The sequence below is a fragment of the Tyto alba genome, unplaced genomic scaffold (genome assembly GCF_018691265.1).
Source record: "Tyto alba isolate M040663 unplaced genomic scaffold, T.alba_DEE_v4.0 Super-Scaffold_7, whole genome shotgun sequence".
In the NCBI taxonomy this organism is placed as follows: domain Eukaryota; kingdom Metazoa; phylum Chordata; class Aves; order Strigiformes; family Tytonidae; genus Tyto; species Tyto alba.
The window spans coordinates 576,436-592,280 of NW_024881328.1; the positions used below are offsets into that span (position 1 = coordinate 576,436).

The 15,845-nt window shown below is 40.5% G+C and overlaps 1 protein-coding gene across 1 annotated transcript in view; it reads right to left on the reverse strand.

Annotated features, from left to right (window-relative positions):
- The window catches only part of PKP4 (plakophilin 4), a 75,349-nt gene that overhangs the window by 35,804 nt on the left and 23,700 nt on the right, over positions 1–15,845 (reverse strand). The window contains 5 exon segments of the mRNA XM_042783718.1: positions 541–732; positions 4,923–5,481; positions 6,135–6,325; positions 6,484–6,615; positions 11,181–11,215. Of these exon segments, the coding sequence (XP_042639652.1) occupies positions 541–732; positions 4,923–5,481; positions 6,135–6,325; positions 6,484–6,615; positions 11,181–11,215 (1,109 nt within the window).

Consider the following 15,845-nt stretch of genomic DNA (forward strand, 5'->3'; position numbering starts at 1 on the left):
AATTCTATGAGATATTACAGAAGTATTTCAGTTTCAATACATGACCTTCAGATACATTTAACATTATCATTTGCTGAGAACTCGGGTAAAACCAGAATTTTTATGGCGAAAGATGTGGTGGGTAATTTAAGTGAGCAAGCTATCATTTTAGTGTACTGATGAATAAAAAAATATATGAACTAGCTCAATTCATAAGAATGATGCACAGGGAATGCAAGATGAAGCAGTACATTGTTTGCATTCTCAAACACGCTTTGCTTGGATGTTCCTGAGCGCGTGATGTCAAACAGAACACATTCTGGCCCTACGCTGACACTGACACGCAGCCCCGAGCATTTCTTGCAAACATCACAAAAGCTTTTTAATTCCTGCTGGTTATTTTAAGTCTTTCAAACCTAGTTTCTGCCTCCATCAGTTTGTAACACCTAGTTTTTCCTTCTAAGCTGGCGTTCCAACTCTCCCAGAGCTCCCCTGCGTGCCAGAGGCTGCGGGCGAGCTCCCGCGCGTAGGGGAGGGCGGCGCTGGGAGCCCGTCACCCACCTGAGCCTGCCCGGTACAGCGCGGCCTGGGATCCCTGGTGCAGCTCCACCGTGCCGTGAGTTGGGCTGCGGTACACGGGGCTGTAGTAAGTTCTGCCTTCGTAGATGGGGGTGATGTGCAAGTCAGGAGACACAGCTGATCGTAACTCTTGTCCTAGCTGACTGTGCTGACTAGCGTATGAACTCCTCAGGCCTAAGACAAAGAAGAGGGAAATGTGTACACAGCCTGTATCAAGCAAAAATAATAAAGCTGGCATGCTTGGATCTTTCTTCTCTTAGCCAAGAGAAGGTGTTAAGTTATATCTACAGTTACAAGGATTTGTCCATTAAACTTCCTTCCACTGTTAAATGATCCATACTGAAAATTCATTGACAAAGTAGCATTTCTTTGATGAAAAGCTTCTTCCATACACTGACAGCTTTAGTTTTCCAATTCAATTGTTTGTGGTAGCACTGATAGTTGAAAGTCTAAAACATACGGAGTAAAAGCTGAGTCAGCATGTGCAGCTCACAGATTCAGCAATGACAAGGTAAGTTGTGAACCTGACAGAAACCCAGCTGTGAAACAGGGCACAGCCTTAGGGGGTCATAATCCTGAAAATGAAACAATACATAGCAGTAAGAGCAAGAGTCTTCCTGGTAGTGACAGCAGAGATTTAAGCATGTGGAGAAAAGTCTTTACAAGGTTTAAATCGCCCATGATGAGTGTGTAGATATATTGCTACGCTGCGGCTCTATGAGAATCTTTTCCACCTTGCCTTCCAGCTCTCCCTCCCGAGTTCCTTATCTCTGTCTCATTTAACCTCAGTTCCTCAGCAGTGGACCTCCTGCTACCGCTTCTGCAGTGCCAGATCCAAGTACAGCACTGGCAGAGGTGCAGAGCAGCTTTTCAGTAACAGCATTTTGAACAGCACTGCACAGGTTCAGACTTGCTTCTCTTTGTGAAGGTTCCCCTCCACTTGCTCCATGAAAACTTCATTCATGCTGCCCACAACTTTTTTCCGTGCATTCCAGAGCATTACTGTACTTCTGTCACCAGCACTGATGTATCTTTCCCCTTGGGACTTTTTACTCCATTAACAACCAATCTCCTATTAAGTTCACTGTTGCCACTCTGATTAGGAGGTTAGTGGTACAGTCTTAATTCTGTATCTTTTTTTTTTCAGCCCTGGACCATTTTTTCCACACATAGCACCACCCCTCCCATTGACTATCTAACGCATGCTTTGGATATCCCTTGTGCCCTGGTGCTGTACTAACTGGCGACCCCTCCACCAACTTCCTCATCTATTTGTAATACTTTCAATTAAAACATCCTAGTTCCCCTATTTTTATAAATTATACTTCCAGAGTCTACAGAGAAGCACTAATACTAAAGCAGGTAGTGGAAAAACAGAATTTAATTAATTCTGAGAGTTCTTCACCATTTCCTACTTGAGTTTTGTCAGCTTCTGTGCTGCTCTTAGAACTGAGGGTACAGAGTTTTCGCAACGAAGAGGATGCATCACCCAAAGGAAATCTCTTCTGCACTCATCAGTTTCTCCCCTACCCCTACTCCCAAAAAAATCATTCCGGAAGCATTTCAGAATTGCTGCATTTCAATACTCCCCTCTAATCTCCCACACTACTGCATCATCTGTCTCACTGCCTTACACACTCCTAACTGACAGTCTCCTTGGCCAAACGTTTATCTAGTTAAGTGCTAAACAAGCCTCAGATGCCCATACTTAATAAACTATAAGCCAAACTCATATTTATTTTCAAACTTAATTTACTTATATAATTGCCATATAATACTTCTACCACCTACACCAACTTGCTTTTTGAATATTACACTACCAGGAATAGTCTCTAATTTTGAGAAGCTTTTAACGTCTACGTTCGAGTCTTTTGAACTTGTCCTTCCTTTGAAATAATGACACAATACTTCCCCTTTTGCCTCCGAGATTTACCTTGCCATGGGGTCCTCTTCCACTCTCCGACTTTTCTTTACTGCATCTTACGATGGCCTAATGTCCCTCCCCTTCACCACTTCTGAACTCACTCCAGTTCCTTCTGCTCTTGCAAGTCTTCGTTTATTCTGTGGTTTCACCAGTATTGTTCTTTTAATTAAATTCTTCAGAGTAAAGATGACTAAATATACTTCCCATTCCACTACAGTAAATATATGTGACAATCATGTACATTACACTTGGTGTCAGATCAGCATTCCTCCTGCTTCCATTCCTAGACTGCTAACCTATTTTTTCAATCTTATAATTTATCATCTTTCATGCCTAGAATTATATGCAGAGTTCATCTAGAGCATTCACTCATTACATCAAATCATAAATTGTTAACAGAGTTAGAAGAAACCTAGCAAGTAAGTATGAAACATATGGGCGGTATAGCCAAGGCAAACACGTTTTTAAATGGTTAGTCATTCACAGTTGAAGTAGGGCATAAGACTGGCATAATTTTCCGTTTTGAAAGATATTTTTTAAACTACTGTATAAAATGAATACTTTTTTGTCCACTTTGGCATTACCACTGTAGGCACTAAAGCTTTAGCAGCTATCACAGCAACAGAATATGCAAAGTGATCTCTGTGAAGGTAATGAAATGATGGAGGTTGTGGACCAACTTCAAAATCCAGCTGAGTAGCAGCGTGTAACCAAACGTATCCTGCTGTTGAGTACTTCCCCCCGCCCCCCAGTCACAGACCTGCTCTAGCAGTGTCTGCAAGGAAACCTGGGGGGGTCTCACAGGTCATCACCAATAAAACACATCTACAGGTGGTGAAAACAGAGGGACCTCACCACGGCAAAGCTGGCAACCGGACCCCCGTCCAGGGCACAGCCGGCAACCGGGCCTGCATCTCCGGGTGATGGTGCCATTCCCTGGGAAGACACTCATCACACGAACATCACCGTTTTCCCAGAACGTGCACCGCTCGGAGACCCTTCCTGCAGACAGTACACACAGGAGGAGGGGAGGACCTGATCACGTCTCTTACACCAGCTTACACAGCAGGGAAGAGCTCTGGATTGTGCTAAAGGCTGCTACAGCACTAACCTTCCCCCAGAGCCTCCAACTTCCTCTCAGAAAACTGATCCTATACAAATCTGAGTTCAGGACTTCAGGTGTTAAATTGAACTGTTCCCTCTAAAGGAACATGAAAACTCATTTGTACTAGAAAAACGTAATAGGGTTTTTTTATAATACTGAGGGATTCTTACTCACAGTTTGTAACACAGAGCACAGGCAAGTCACACCATTTCAAGTTTCCTGGAAAGATTAGAGTGGAGGTGGCTACAAAGTAAGATGCTCTCTAAGCTTGACTACCACAGTTGCTAACTACTTCTTTAATACTGAAAGCATTCAATTTCAAGCATCTGTTTCTGAATTACTGATTCACTATCCCAGTAACTCCTTTTTTCTAAAGATGTATCAGTTCACCTGTTTAGACAAGGTGATAATCTCAAGCAGTGGTATTTGTAAAGTGCCTTAATACTACAAGATTGCTGTTCCATCACAAATTCCGCAGCCCGCCGGACTGCATCCACTGAAACTACTGAATAGCCCTTCATGTCAAACCCATCCCCCCTCTTCAAACTGGTAGATTACTATGCCTTGGCAACAGAGGTGAGGGAGAAGACATCTTACACCTTTTGCTAAGGAATGAGAATATTTTGGGATTTCCTGCAGTATAATAGCTTAAAAGGGAAAAACCAGACATTGCAGTCTGCTCAAGGGAGCAGATAGTCTAATGGCAAAGTCACCTGGTCTGTGCTTATTTAGATGAAGGTCAGAACGAAACCAGTAACACACACACAGAACTTAAAATGTACAGTAACGGCATCTTAATAAGAACTGCCTCTCAGATGGACAGATTTTACCTTTTAGGGCTTTATTTTAAGCTACTGTTACAATGGTTACCCTATATTTAAGCTGAAGTACTTTCAGATAGCCTAGAAATATTAGGAAAAAAGAAGACTAAAATTCATCGGTACTAAGTTACATAGTTTAAGTAAAAACTAGACACAGAACTAGTTCCAGCCTAGTATCTTTGTGTATAACCTGCACATACATTCACATGTACCTTATCTTCAAAAATGCTGAGTTTAGAAGACTCCAAACTTCACTTAGCTGCTTAAAACATAGGATTTAATCTATTGCATGGCTAGCAATCTAGTAATTAAAAAGAAAGCATTCACAAGTAAGCTAGGATAGGAATGATACACAGTGCCTGGCATCGGTATTTGCAGCCCGTTTGATCCACCCACTACAACTACGTCCCAGCGCTACAAACGTTTCATCCACCAAAGGACTGTTTCACCCCAGGTTTTCTGCCGCTGCGGGCCTGCCCCAAGCTTTGAGCTGAGTCTTTACCTTTTTACTAACCTGTAAGGCTGTCCGGGCGCGGAGGGACCATTCTCTCATATATTTCATACTGCTGTCCATACTGCTCGACGTCGTGAATCGTTCTTTGCAGGGTCGCTCCCAAGTGCTGCGGAACGGCAGTCATGCCAGGCCGCTTCGGGGAAGAGGAGCCCAGCTGAGTTTGGGACGGCGAAGCCACCCGGGTGTGCAGGTCGGTGAGGGCGAGAGGAGAGCCGAGCCGCACCGCTGGCTGGTGGTGGGAAGCGCCGCCGTCGGGGGCGCCCGCCGGCCTGGGGGTCAGCGAGCCGAGGCGCCGCGCCGCCGGCGGGGAGCCAGGCCTCTGCGCCGCGTACGGGGACGCCGCCCGCGGCGCGGGCAGGGTGGTGGACGAATACGCGTGGGAAGCGAGGGGCCTCTGCTCCGGCACCGGCGGGGAGCCGTACCCGCTGCCCAGCGACGTTCGCAGGGACCCCCTCGAAGGGGAAACGCCTGGGCCGACCGTGTAGGAAGGAGACTGTGCTCTGGATGGGACTGAACTGACGCGTCTCATGGCTCGGTTGGTACCAACGTTGGCTGAAGGCTGTTCGACAACAAAGACGCGCGCTAGATTTATCATCGAGGCCACGCAGTGGATGCTTTTCTCCCATCAGACAGACGAGCCCGCAAGAAATGCACACAGTTCAGCAACGCATAACAGCAGCTCAAGAGCCGCTTTTACCCTAAACATAATGCCTTCAGGTTTTCCTCTAACTTTTTTCTAACCAGCATTTCTTAATATACAAAATGGCAATTTAACATTAGAAAAACATCCGTCCCTCATTCCTATTTGGCTTTCTATGTTAATATGCTCCTGTGCTCTCTTTCCTTGCTACTCTCTGGAAATTCAGGAACAGTAGTGCAGAGTGCCAGCATAAGCTAATAAAGTTTTCTCAATTACTGTCTACTATCATTCCGATTAATGAAAAAGGAGGGGAAAAAAGCCAGAACCAGTAGAAGGTACAGGAACACAAACACCATCCTCCTGAACCAGGTCACAGGCGTGCTCACTTGAGCAAACAAGCCTATGTCTGCTGCAGGCCACTTCTGCTTTTTAACCAGTGAAGGTGTTAAATAGAAGTGTCATTTAATAATGTTAACTCCAACTCATCCAAAGGCAGATCCAGCTATACAATTACTGTCTCTAAAACTGTATTACAGGCAGTGTGCAGACAAAGTGTACCACTTTGAGCATACCTGGACTGATGTCTGCCCTTCAGCTCGAGAGCTTCTCACCAAATGGTTATTAGCGGTTCCAATAAGGGAATGCTGCTGTCTGTTTTCCGACTTGCTCAAGTTCTGGCTGTTATGGAAACTGCTTACTTCCTGGTAACCACTGTCAGAATAGGAATTCATTTGTGTTGAACTCCTTGAGTTACCTACAGACCCTGTAGATATGAAGCCAGCATAAGAAAAAAAGCATTGAAAAACTTAACAAAAATAAAATATTACATAACTTTGTTATTTGTTGCATTCATAATTGTATTACATTTTTATACAGTAAATACAGAAATATATTCTAATATTTAAAATGCACACAACAGACCCTCACTTTCATGAAGAGATGTCTGTTCTGGTGAGTAGAGATTCCCTTGTTCTGGTTCTGTCCTAATGTCATAGGCATTGGTATGAACACTCTCTGACACTTGGGGTTTGTTTACATTGGTGGTCGGTGGATCTGAAAGAATAAATTAATTAGATAAATCCAATGTTACATATGTAAGTTTCCTGCAAACTCAGTCATAATTATTTCCTGGCGTAATGAAGATCTTAATTCCAGCATAAACAGTGCCTACTGGTAGACAGGTATCATCTACCAAACTAAATGAAAAGAATGCTAATACTAATGTCTGAGACTCCTGTTTCCTGTAGTTTTGATGTAGCTCTACAATTCTAATTTTTCAAATGTACGTTGCAACCTATTTTAATGAAGAATGTAATTGATTACCTAGTAAGTATATTTTGCAGAGTAGAAACGTTGTGTAACTGTGTTGTAGTGCACAGAGGATAGCTATCACTTGTCTTAAGGTCCTATAACCTGAAGAGCTTCGTAAGTAAAAGGCTGAGTTGAATTTCATCCTTGTTTGTGTATCATCAACAGAAGTTGCTGCCTATTTTATACCTTTTTTAACTTCATATACTACTATCCAGATGTTTATTTTTCAACAACTCTCAAGCTAACTTCAGTTCTAAGAATATTAGCTGAACTTCACAGACAGCAAATGAAAGTGTCATCATACGTAAGAGAGAGCAAAGGAGACATCGCACTATTATGAAGAAAGGAAAAAGTTAAACATAGTCTGAAAGATAAGTACATGAAACAATTAGAAAAACTTAATTAAAATTATTTTGACAGAAATATTAAGCATTCAACTGCAATCACATTACACTTACGGATGAAGAACAGGCATCAGAGATGCAGTACAGAATCACAGAATCAGTTAGGTTGGAAAGAGCCTTAAGATCAGCGAGTTCACCTATTAACCCACCACTAACCCATGTCCCTAAGTGCCATGTCTGCACGTCTTTTCAATCCCTCCAGGGGTGGTGACCCCACCGCTTCCCTGGGCAGCCTGTTCCAGTGCTTGACAACACTTTCAGTGAAGACATTCTTCCTAATATCTGACCCAACCGTCCCCTGAGGACAGGGAGTAGGAAATGCGGGTTACATTTAAAGATAACACCAGATATGTGAATTCTTGCTGAAGGAATGTATGAATGAGCCTAGAGTGGAAACCAAAAGAAACATGCTAAGAAGCAACAGTCGAGTTCTGTGACTGCTTCATGTCAAAAGTTGTGAGTTGTGGACAGTGAAGCTTGCTAAGTGCTCTTTGAAAATGAATATAACAGCACGTTACAAAATGAGGCAAAAGTGTCAGGAGTTTGCAGAAATTTTATGCTAGAAGGAAGATGGAAAAAGGGGCTGAAATAAAGTCTACGCAACAGCTACCAAAACCTCTCTCAAACTGGCAAAGAATACCCTGATATAAGATCTAGTGGCACTCATGAAAAAAAATGCCACACAAAACCAACAAAACACAAAACAAAAAACCCTGACAGACGAGGTATTGGAAATTCTTTATAGCAGTTGTTACTACAGCATACTTCAAAAGAGAAGTTAAAACCGGAGTATTTGTGCTTATCAAGCTCTAATGAGATACTCAAGTTTTTACCACTAGCTGTACACAAAATGCCAGTGTCTCACTATTTGCACAGTTAGACATAATGGAACAGTCACACTAAAAATGTTACTCATTAATTGTTATTATGAGGACTATTTGAACACTATTCAACTATCAGGCTAAAAAAAATTTTAAAAATCAATACATCTTAGAAATTACAGGCAGTCAGCACAGTTATTCATCAGTAGTACATTCTTAGCTCAAAACCACATAGTAAAATTTGACGCTAATTAATTTATTAGGAGTATTATGACCAAATTTAATTAGGATTTAATAAGAAGTGTTCCTACACATCCATGAATTTAATCATCAGTATGCCTAGAAATGATACAGAGAACCGACACTGAAATAACTCACTTCCACACCTCCTGTTACATTAACTTGATAACAGATCATAACAGACATCATGGGGTATCACCTATTCTTTAGAATAAAATACTTGCAGGGATTAGGATATTTAAATTATGATTCAATATTTTAATCTTCAATCTTCTTTGTTTAAATAATACAAGGGCCTGTTATTTTAGTTACTTGATACTAAATCAATGTCAAAGTGACAAATAATCAATTTTGGGAGAAACACATAGGAAGAATAAAGTTCAATTGTGCAGTGACGTACAGATGTTCCTAGGACAGAGGTCTGAACCAAAACCTCGCTTCCATCACACATTTGCCACCAAGCAAATGCTTTCACAATGCTAAAAAATAAAGATTGTTTAGGCTCTCTAACAAAGGCAAGAATGCACAATGAAGTGAATTGTTGCCTTTCTATCTCTCTCTGATACTATAAATCATGAGGAGAGCAGCCTGAATAAAATAATAGCCTTTTTATAAATGGCTGCTGATCTAATATTCTATTTATAAGCATCTGCAAAACAACATCATTTTATATTTCTGTTAAAAATTCTGTATAATTCTACTGGTGCATAAAGCAATTACAGCTACTGTCACATCTTATCATATCATCTACTGATGCTTTCTGATATAAAACTACTATCTGCAGTCAGGGAAAAAAAGGTGATTTAAGAGAGTATTTTCATTCATCTTTAACTTCAGCATTTTTCCAGCTGCAGTTGGTAAAGCATCATCTAGTGATGCTTCTTCAAAACAAAGCTCAAGAGTGCATCTGTAAATAAAACTTACACCCGTGCTACAATCACAACATAAATGAAATGTGTATCAGAAAACTCTAAGCAAAAAATACATCTTTTTCAAACATGCCCACTTCTGAGCAATTAGTCCAGAAAAGCCTTATTTCAGATACACAGAGGTGCGAGAAACATACATGTAGATTTATATTTAAACAGAAGTATGATCTTTGCCATATGTTAAATGACTTCTTAGCAGGGATGTGCACAGGAGATTTCTAAGTAAAAGAAACACACAAATGGGAGAAGTAAAGGATAAAATAAAAATATGAGGTGGATAGATGAAAGAAAGAGAGGAACCAATAGAAAGTCGAGGAGAAAAACAAACAATAGACCAAGAATAAGTTACAGGAAAAACTGGGGAGGAAATTGAATGGAACTGGATGAGATAAATCAGTAAAACTATGACCAAGATCTGTCATAAGGTATCTTTACCAGTTGTGAACTGTCACTGGAACATTATAGAACCAGGGGAAATAATGCGATAAAAAACAAAAAGCACAACACAAAACAATTTTCACATTGAAAGAATAAGGAAAACTGATTTCCTAATTATCTGAACAAACAAATTTGATTTCTGTTTAAAAACAGAATACCTGCTACAAGAATACCCGAGAAGCACCACCATGACTAGCAACATTTAAATGCCAAAGTAAGGAGGCTGTTGAGAACATTAGATTTAGAAGAAAGGAAAAAAGCTGGTGTGTGCCTCACCTCAGCTGAGGTGATACCACGATGGCAACTGAAACCAAGGAAATACAATTACACACAAGTTTAAGAGCTTAGTCTCTAAATAAAACAAAAAACAGGAAGGGAAAATAGCCAGTTTGAGAGACTTATTTGCCTAAAGGAGTCACGACTGTTATATTTATGAATATGATTGAGTGAACAAAGCAAATAACTACAATGTGTTATTTATACAGCAGCAACTGGATAGCTCTTAAAAGTGCGTGCATCCTTATATAAAGATATGACATTAACATTACGCAGAACTTGATTAATAAAGCTTTTATCAAGCTACCAAAAATGATAATTGCATTTCCCTTACATTAGACCAGTTTTGCTTAACATGACATTCTGTCCAGAGTACACGATTGACTTAGAGAAACATATTCCAACGCAAAAAGCAGTTTGCAGGGAGTCAAGGTCCTATTTCTGGTGCTGCTGTGTGGTTTTGACATGCTGACTGCTCCACATACACCTCATCACTCTAAAGAGAGGACCACTGTTCAGAAGACTGACTCTTCAATATTAAATATTTAAACTGATGCAAAAACCCCAACTAGCTAAATGCTCTAATCTATGAAGGACAGATTGGATTATCTCAACAGACACCTGAATGTCACTTTTAAGATACAGTCCTATCCATAACACCTACATACTCAAGAGTAGATGTAGAAGTGCTACATGGCAACTGTTTCTTGTTTGGGAAAGGAAGTTCAAGCTATCCTGAGATACAAAAATAGAAAAAGCACTCTCAGAAAAAACTTTGATTGTTGGAGATTTTTGCAGCTAAGTAAGAGTATCTGCAAAAACAAAATCAGTTTTCAAACTTAAAACATACAGTATTTTTTCATGATCCTTACCTGCCAAGGGGAAGAACTAAAAAGTATTTTTGAATTAATTGCGAAGGAGACTTTTGTTACCATCACATCTCACACAAAATTGCAAGGGCACAAAAAGGTGCAGGAAAAGTACCTAAGCAACTACCCCTAAGCCAAAACAACCTTTTTCAGTAAGAGGAACCCTTCACGTGTGAGAAAGAGGATATTAATGTTATACTTTAGAAAAGATACTTGAAAAAGATACGTAGCATTGCTGCTAATGTTCAGTTCGCTTCAAAACAAGCAGTGAATGCCAAGAAAACAGAGCTTTTGGGGCTTAAAGCAAAATGTACACATAAAAGATAATACCTGATGATCTCCAAGGAAATGACTTCTCAGTAGAGCTGCAGAAAGAAAAAAAAAAAATCACAAAAATGAACCATGTGGCTAGTTTGGATTTTTTTTTTTTTTAACCAAAGCATACAAAATTATACAAAAAACTCAGCAGGTAAAAGTTTCAGTAGTGCAGGTAAATAACATTCTGCAGCACTTTACACCTGTCAACTAAACCGCTGGTTATTGATTTCAATTTTGTAATATTCAGTGGGAATTCCCTGTAACTCACTGTACGGCAAATTATCAAGCAGCATAACATATCTGCAATGGGACAGGTAAGAGCATGCTTTAGGATACGCACTTCCTATTTAAGGTGTAATGATATAAATAAAACAGTCTACAGCAAGTGTTCACAGTCATGTGTGTGTGATTAGCAGTAAAGAAACCACTTCAAAGACAGAAGCATTCCCTGCTCATGGTAGGATCTAGCAAAGGAAGTTTGGGAAACACAGTGCTAAAGCATTTTCCTTCTACACATAAAGCAGTTTGAAACAAATTAACAGAAAAAGACCTACAATTTTTACTGCTATTTCATCTTCCAGTTTTCCAGAGAGAATTTTGAACCCTTGCGTATGATAAGAAGTCAAACCATTTGACATACGAAAACGTGTTCACTTCTCAGTGTGAGCAGACAGCAGAGATGCCTTAAGAAACAGCTACTTCACAAAGGCAAGCAGGTATTTAACATCAGTGTAACTATAAGAAGTTAAATACACTGTTAAAAGAACTACTTTATGTCAAACTATTTTAACCATTTTGTCTCTTCTACAAATCAGTGTTCTTTTGCATGTTGGTAAGAGTATTGATGCATGACTACCCCTGCAGACAAATGCAAAATTCATCCATGTATTATTAAAATTACATTTTTCCAGAAAAATATGTAAAGTATTTCCTCAGTCTACATACGAACTATCAAACTTTGAACACTAAATCATTTTTGCAATGATTATAAACTGCTCTCTTCCAAACAAAAAGCTATTTAAAGGAAAAATAGGCAAGTCCATCAGATCTTATGATGTCTACATATCAGCACGGAACTGTGATTTTGGGTAAGATGTATCTATTTATAAATTAGTATTATTTATTTTAATTCTACCACGGCTACCATTTACAAAAAAATTTAGCACAGCAACATGAACAATACTAAATACTTATTTTCTAAAATAAAAACAATCATTTAGGAGACTTTCTTGGAAACAAAGTATTTGTGTATATAAAAGATTGCTAAACTTGCATACTAGCACAAACTAAACTACAATTACAATTAAATTTAAAGAAAAAAGAGAATTCAAATGCAGGCTTTGAGTGTCTGAAAACCAGCTTCATATTTAGGTAGTAGAATTTTTATTATGTATTGGCTATTCTTTCCCTCAGTCTACAATTTCAGTGTCTTCTGAGGTGCTACATTAATTTTTTCTTTAGAATGTACATGAAGTGTACCAGTTAAATAGACTGAAACTTGGCGTATAGAATTACAGGTGAACTCCAGACAGAGACTTTCCAGGCTCATCTGCCTTCAGAATGTTTCTTTCTGCTCTGCTGTATTTCTCAAATGCTTGTGTAGAGAGGGGTGCTCAAACACAGACTCCATCAAATTCAGATGCACGCCTGACCTTCCCCTGGTATTTTCTCTCTCCTGAAGGACCATCTTGTCCAAGCCCAGAAGCACAAACACCTTAAGTTTAGACAAAGACGAAATCACTTAGCAGTACTGGAACACAAGTCCGATGTCAGAAACACTAAGTACATAAATGAAATCAAGCTACATGCCAGCACAAGTGACTAGTTCCACTAACTGTCGCCCCGTGGGTTTAACTGGGATAGTTTAAGAACTTACCCTACAGCAACCAGCAGCCACCTTCACCAAAACTCAGCTACTGTGACCGTGTGAGTTCTGCCATTCCACCTCAGTGCAAGGTCAGGTGGATGAGTTTAAACTACCTTTAGTGGTATAGTTTAAATTGGGATTTAAACAAACCCAGATTCTGCATGACAGAACCTGCTAAGGCATTTCAGGAAAGAGCGTCATAGCCTCCAGCTAGCAGGAGGTAATAAACGGCTCCAGATGGTTATTTCTTGAACTATTACAATCTTCTCCGCTGAAAAGCAGACTAAGCAAACGTGGTACACAGACAGCTCTTTGAAAAACCCAAAACTATGTAGAGACACCTGGAACACTGCAGGAAGGGAACTCTACTACCATCACCTGGCTATTCCAGAGCAGTGAGCAGTGTCGAGATCACCACACCTCAGCTTCTGCACAGCCTTGGGCTAAGGTTCATTGAGTTTAAACAAAAAGCTAAAACTGTCTCTCATTTCTAGTACACTACTACTGACTCTAGTGCACTAACTTCAGAATGTTTCTTTCCCGTATTTTAGGGACTGAAACTACATACCAAAGTAAATGCTGTGCAACTTTACTGTGCTTTTGCTTGCAAACTGAACCTTGTAACTATTCTGACGACTTTGAAAATATTTCTATTGTTAAAAATTCATAAGGAAATTGGTAACAAAACTGGTATTGATTTCAAAAGAAATTGTATAAAACAGAAGGAATTTTAATTATTGAAAGCTGAGTTCTGAACGTTAGTTAAATCTACCTAAAATCTTTACAGAGTATATTCTTTATTCTTCACACAGCAAACCTGGACATAGTGGGTTCTTTAATCAATTACTGTTAGCCTATCTGTTAATACTTTGCTCCACTGAAATTAAGAAATATGAAGACTATTTGAGAGGCAATGTGAACACTGGCCCCAGAATTCTCATGCTACCTGAACATCAAGTTTTACACTCTTCATCTTTTACTTTATTCCTGTTTCTGGGAACTCAATTCCTTATAATGAGATTATATCATTCTATGGTAACAAGTGCTATTCGTACAGAAATACTACATACACATGATTATAAAAAACCCCCACAAATGTATCTCTACCCAACACATCTGTCTAATTGAACTTTCTTTACGTATACAGTACCTACGAGCGATAAAGGTTGCTCTGATTATGGGTCATAAGTAGAAAGCTACTTCATAAACAATTAAGCTGGTTAAGAATTTAACTCGATACTTACTAAATTGTTTTTACAAAAGTCCAGTGTTTGTCACCCACTGACTTCACCATCTAATTTTCTCACCTTACTGATTAAATGTTTTGAAGTCACCACATCTTTCAGCTTTGATAGGTCAGTCTAATGCGTTTTATTCCACTGTTAAAAGCAGTGTGGTCAAATACTGACTGCACTACCAGGGAGAAGCTGCTGCATTAACGAGTCATTATGCTCTCTCTTCTGGATATGAACGTGATATATCTACAGAGAGACTAATATGTGGTGCACTGCACTTCTAAAAATACTTCATTTTAGACCGTTATAACCTTTGAAAAAGAATTAGGTTAGTAGGGTAGATGTGAAGAAATCATATTTTTCTTTCAGAACACTTTGGTATGATATATATATATAGTTTTCAATTAAAGATATTAGAAATAAATATTACTAAAGTATAGAGGCTAATTTTAAATGCTATGGAAGGAAAGCATAGTTAAAATCAGGTCCTGTACATGAAAAGAATTTTCTCTTCCCTCCTCAATCTGCTTCACAAGACCAGAAAGAGTAAGTGAAATAAAAACATAACTCTACACTAAGTGCATATAAAAAATGTACACGGAAACAATTTTTTAGCCAGTAAAACAAATTTTTGGTAACTGAAGAGGAAGCATGCATAAAAACTTTGCTGAAATTGATCTACTCTTTTTTTTTTTTTTTTGATCCTTTGCTTTTTTTCCTCACTCGTGTTTTCTAAGAACCTGAATTTTTTTGTTTGTTTTGAATTTTTTGTCTTTGATTGGTTGGTTCTGTCCCTTAATTTCACACCTTTTCTTTGCCACCTTCCCCCAGCCCAGGGGGCTCCCAGCCCCGTCCAACCTGGCCTTGAACCCTTCCAGGGAGGGGGCACCCACAGCTGCTCTGGGCACCCTGGGCCAGCGCCTCGCCCCCCGCACAGGGAAGGATTTCTGCCTCAGAGCTCACCTAAATCTGCCCTTTTTCGGTGCAAAACCGTCCCCCCTCGTCCCATCCCCACCCCCTGACCCAGAGTCCCCCCCCCCTCTCCTGCCCCCCCTTTAAGCCCTGGGAGGCCACTCTCAGGGTCCCCCCGGAGCCTTCTCTTCTCCAGGCTGAACCCCCCAACTCTCTCAGCCCGGCCCCCCAGGGGAGCTGCTCCAGCCCCCCCAGCATCTCCGTGGCCTCCTCTGGCCCCGCTCGAGCAGCTCCGGGTCCTTCTGCTGTTGGGGGCCCCCGAGCTGGCCCCAGCACTGCAGGGGGGTCTCCCCAGAGCGGAGCAGAGGGGGACAATCCCCCCCCTGGCCCTGCTGGCCCCCCTGCTCTGGCTGCAGCCCAGGACACGGGGGGGTTCTGGGCTGCCTTCCCCCCACCAACCCCCCCAGTCCCTCTCCTCGGGGCTGCTCTCCAGCCACTCCTCGCCCCGCCTGGATTTGTGCGTGGGGTTACATCTGATAAATGGACAAGTTTTCATATGAAGTCATTCTGAGACAGAATGTACTAGGTATCACCAGTACCGTTTTACATTCTTCAAGTGAGAGCTCCCAAACCCTTTCCAGCTTTGTACCTCAAAGCTAAAAG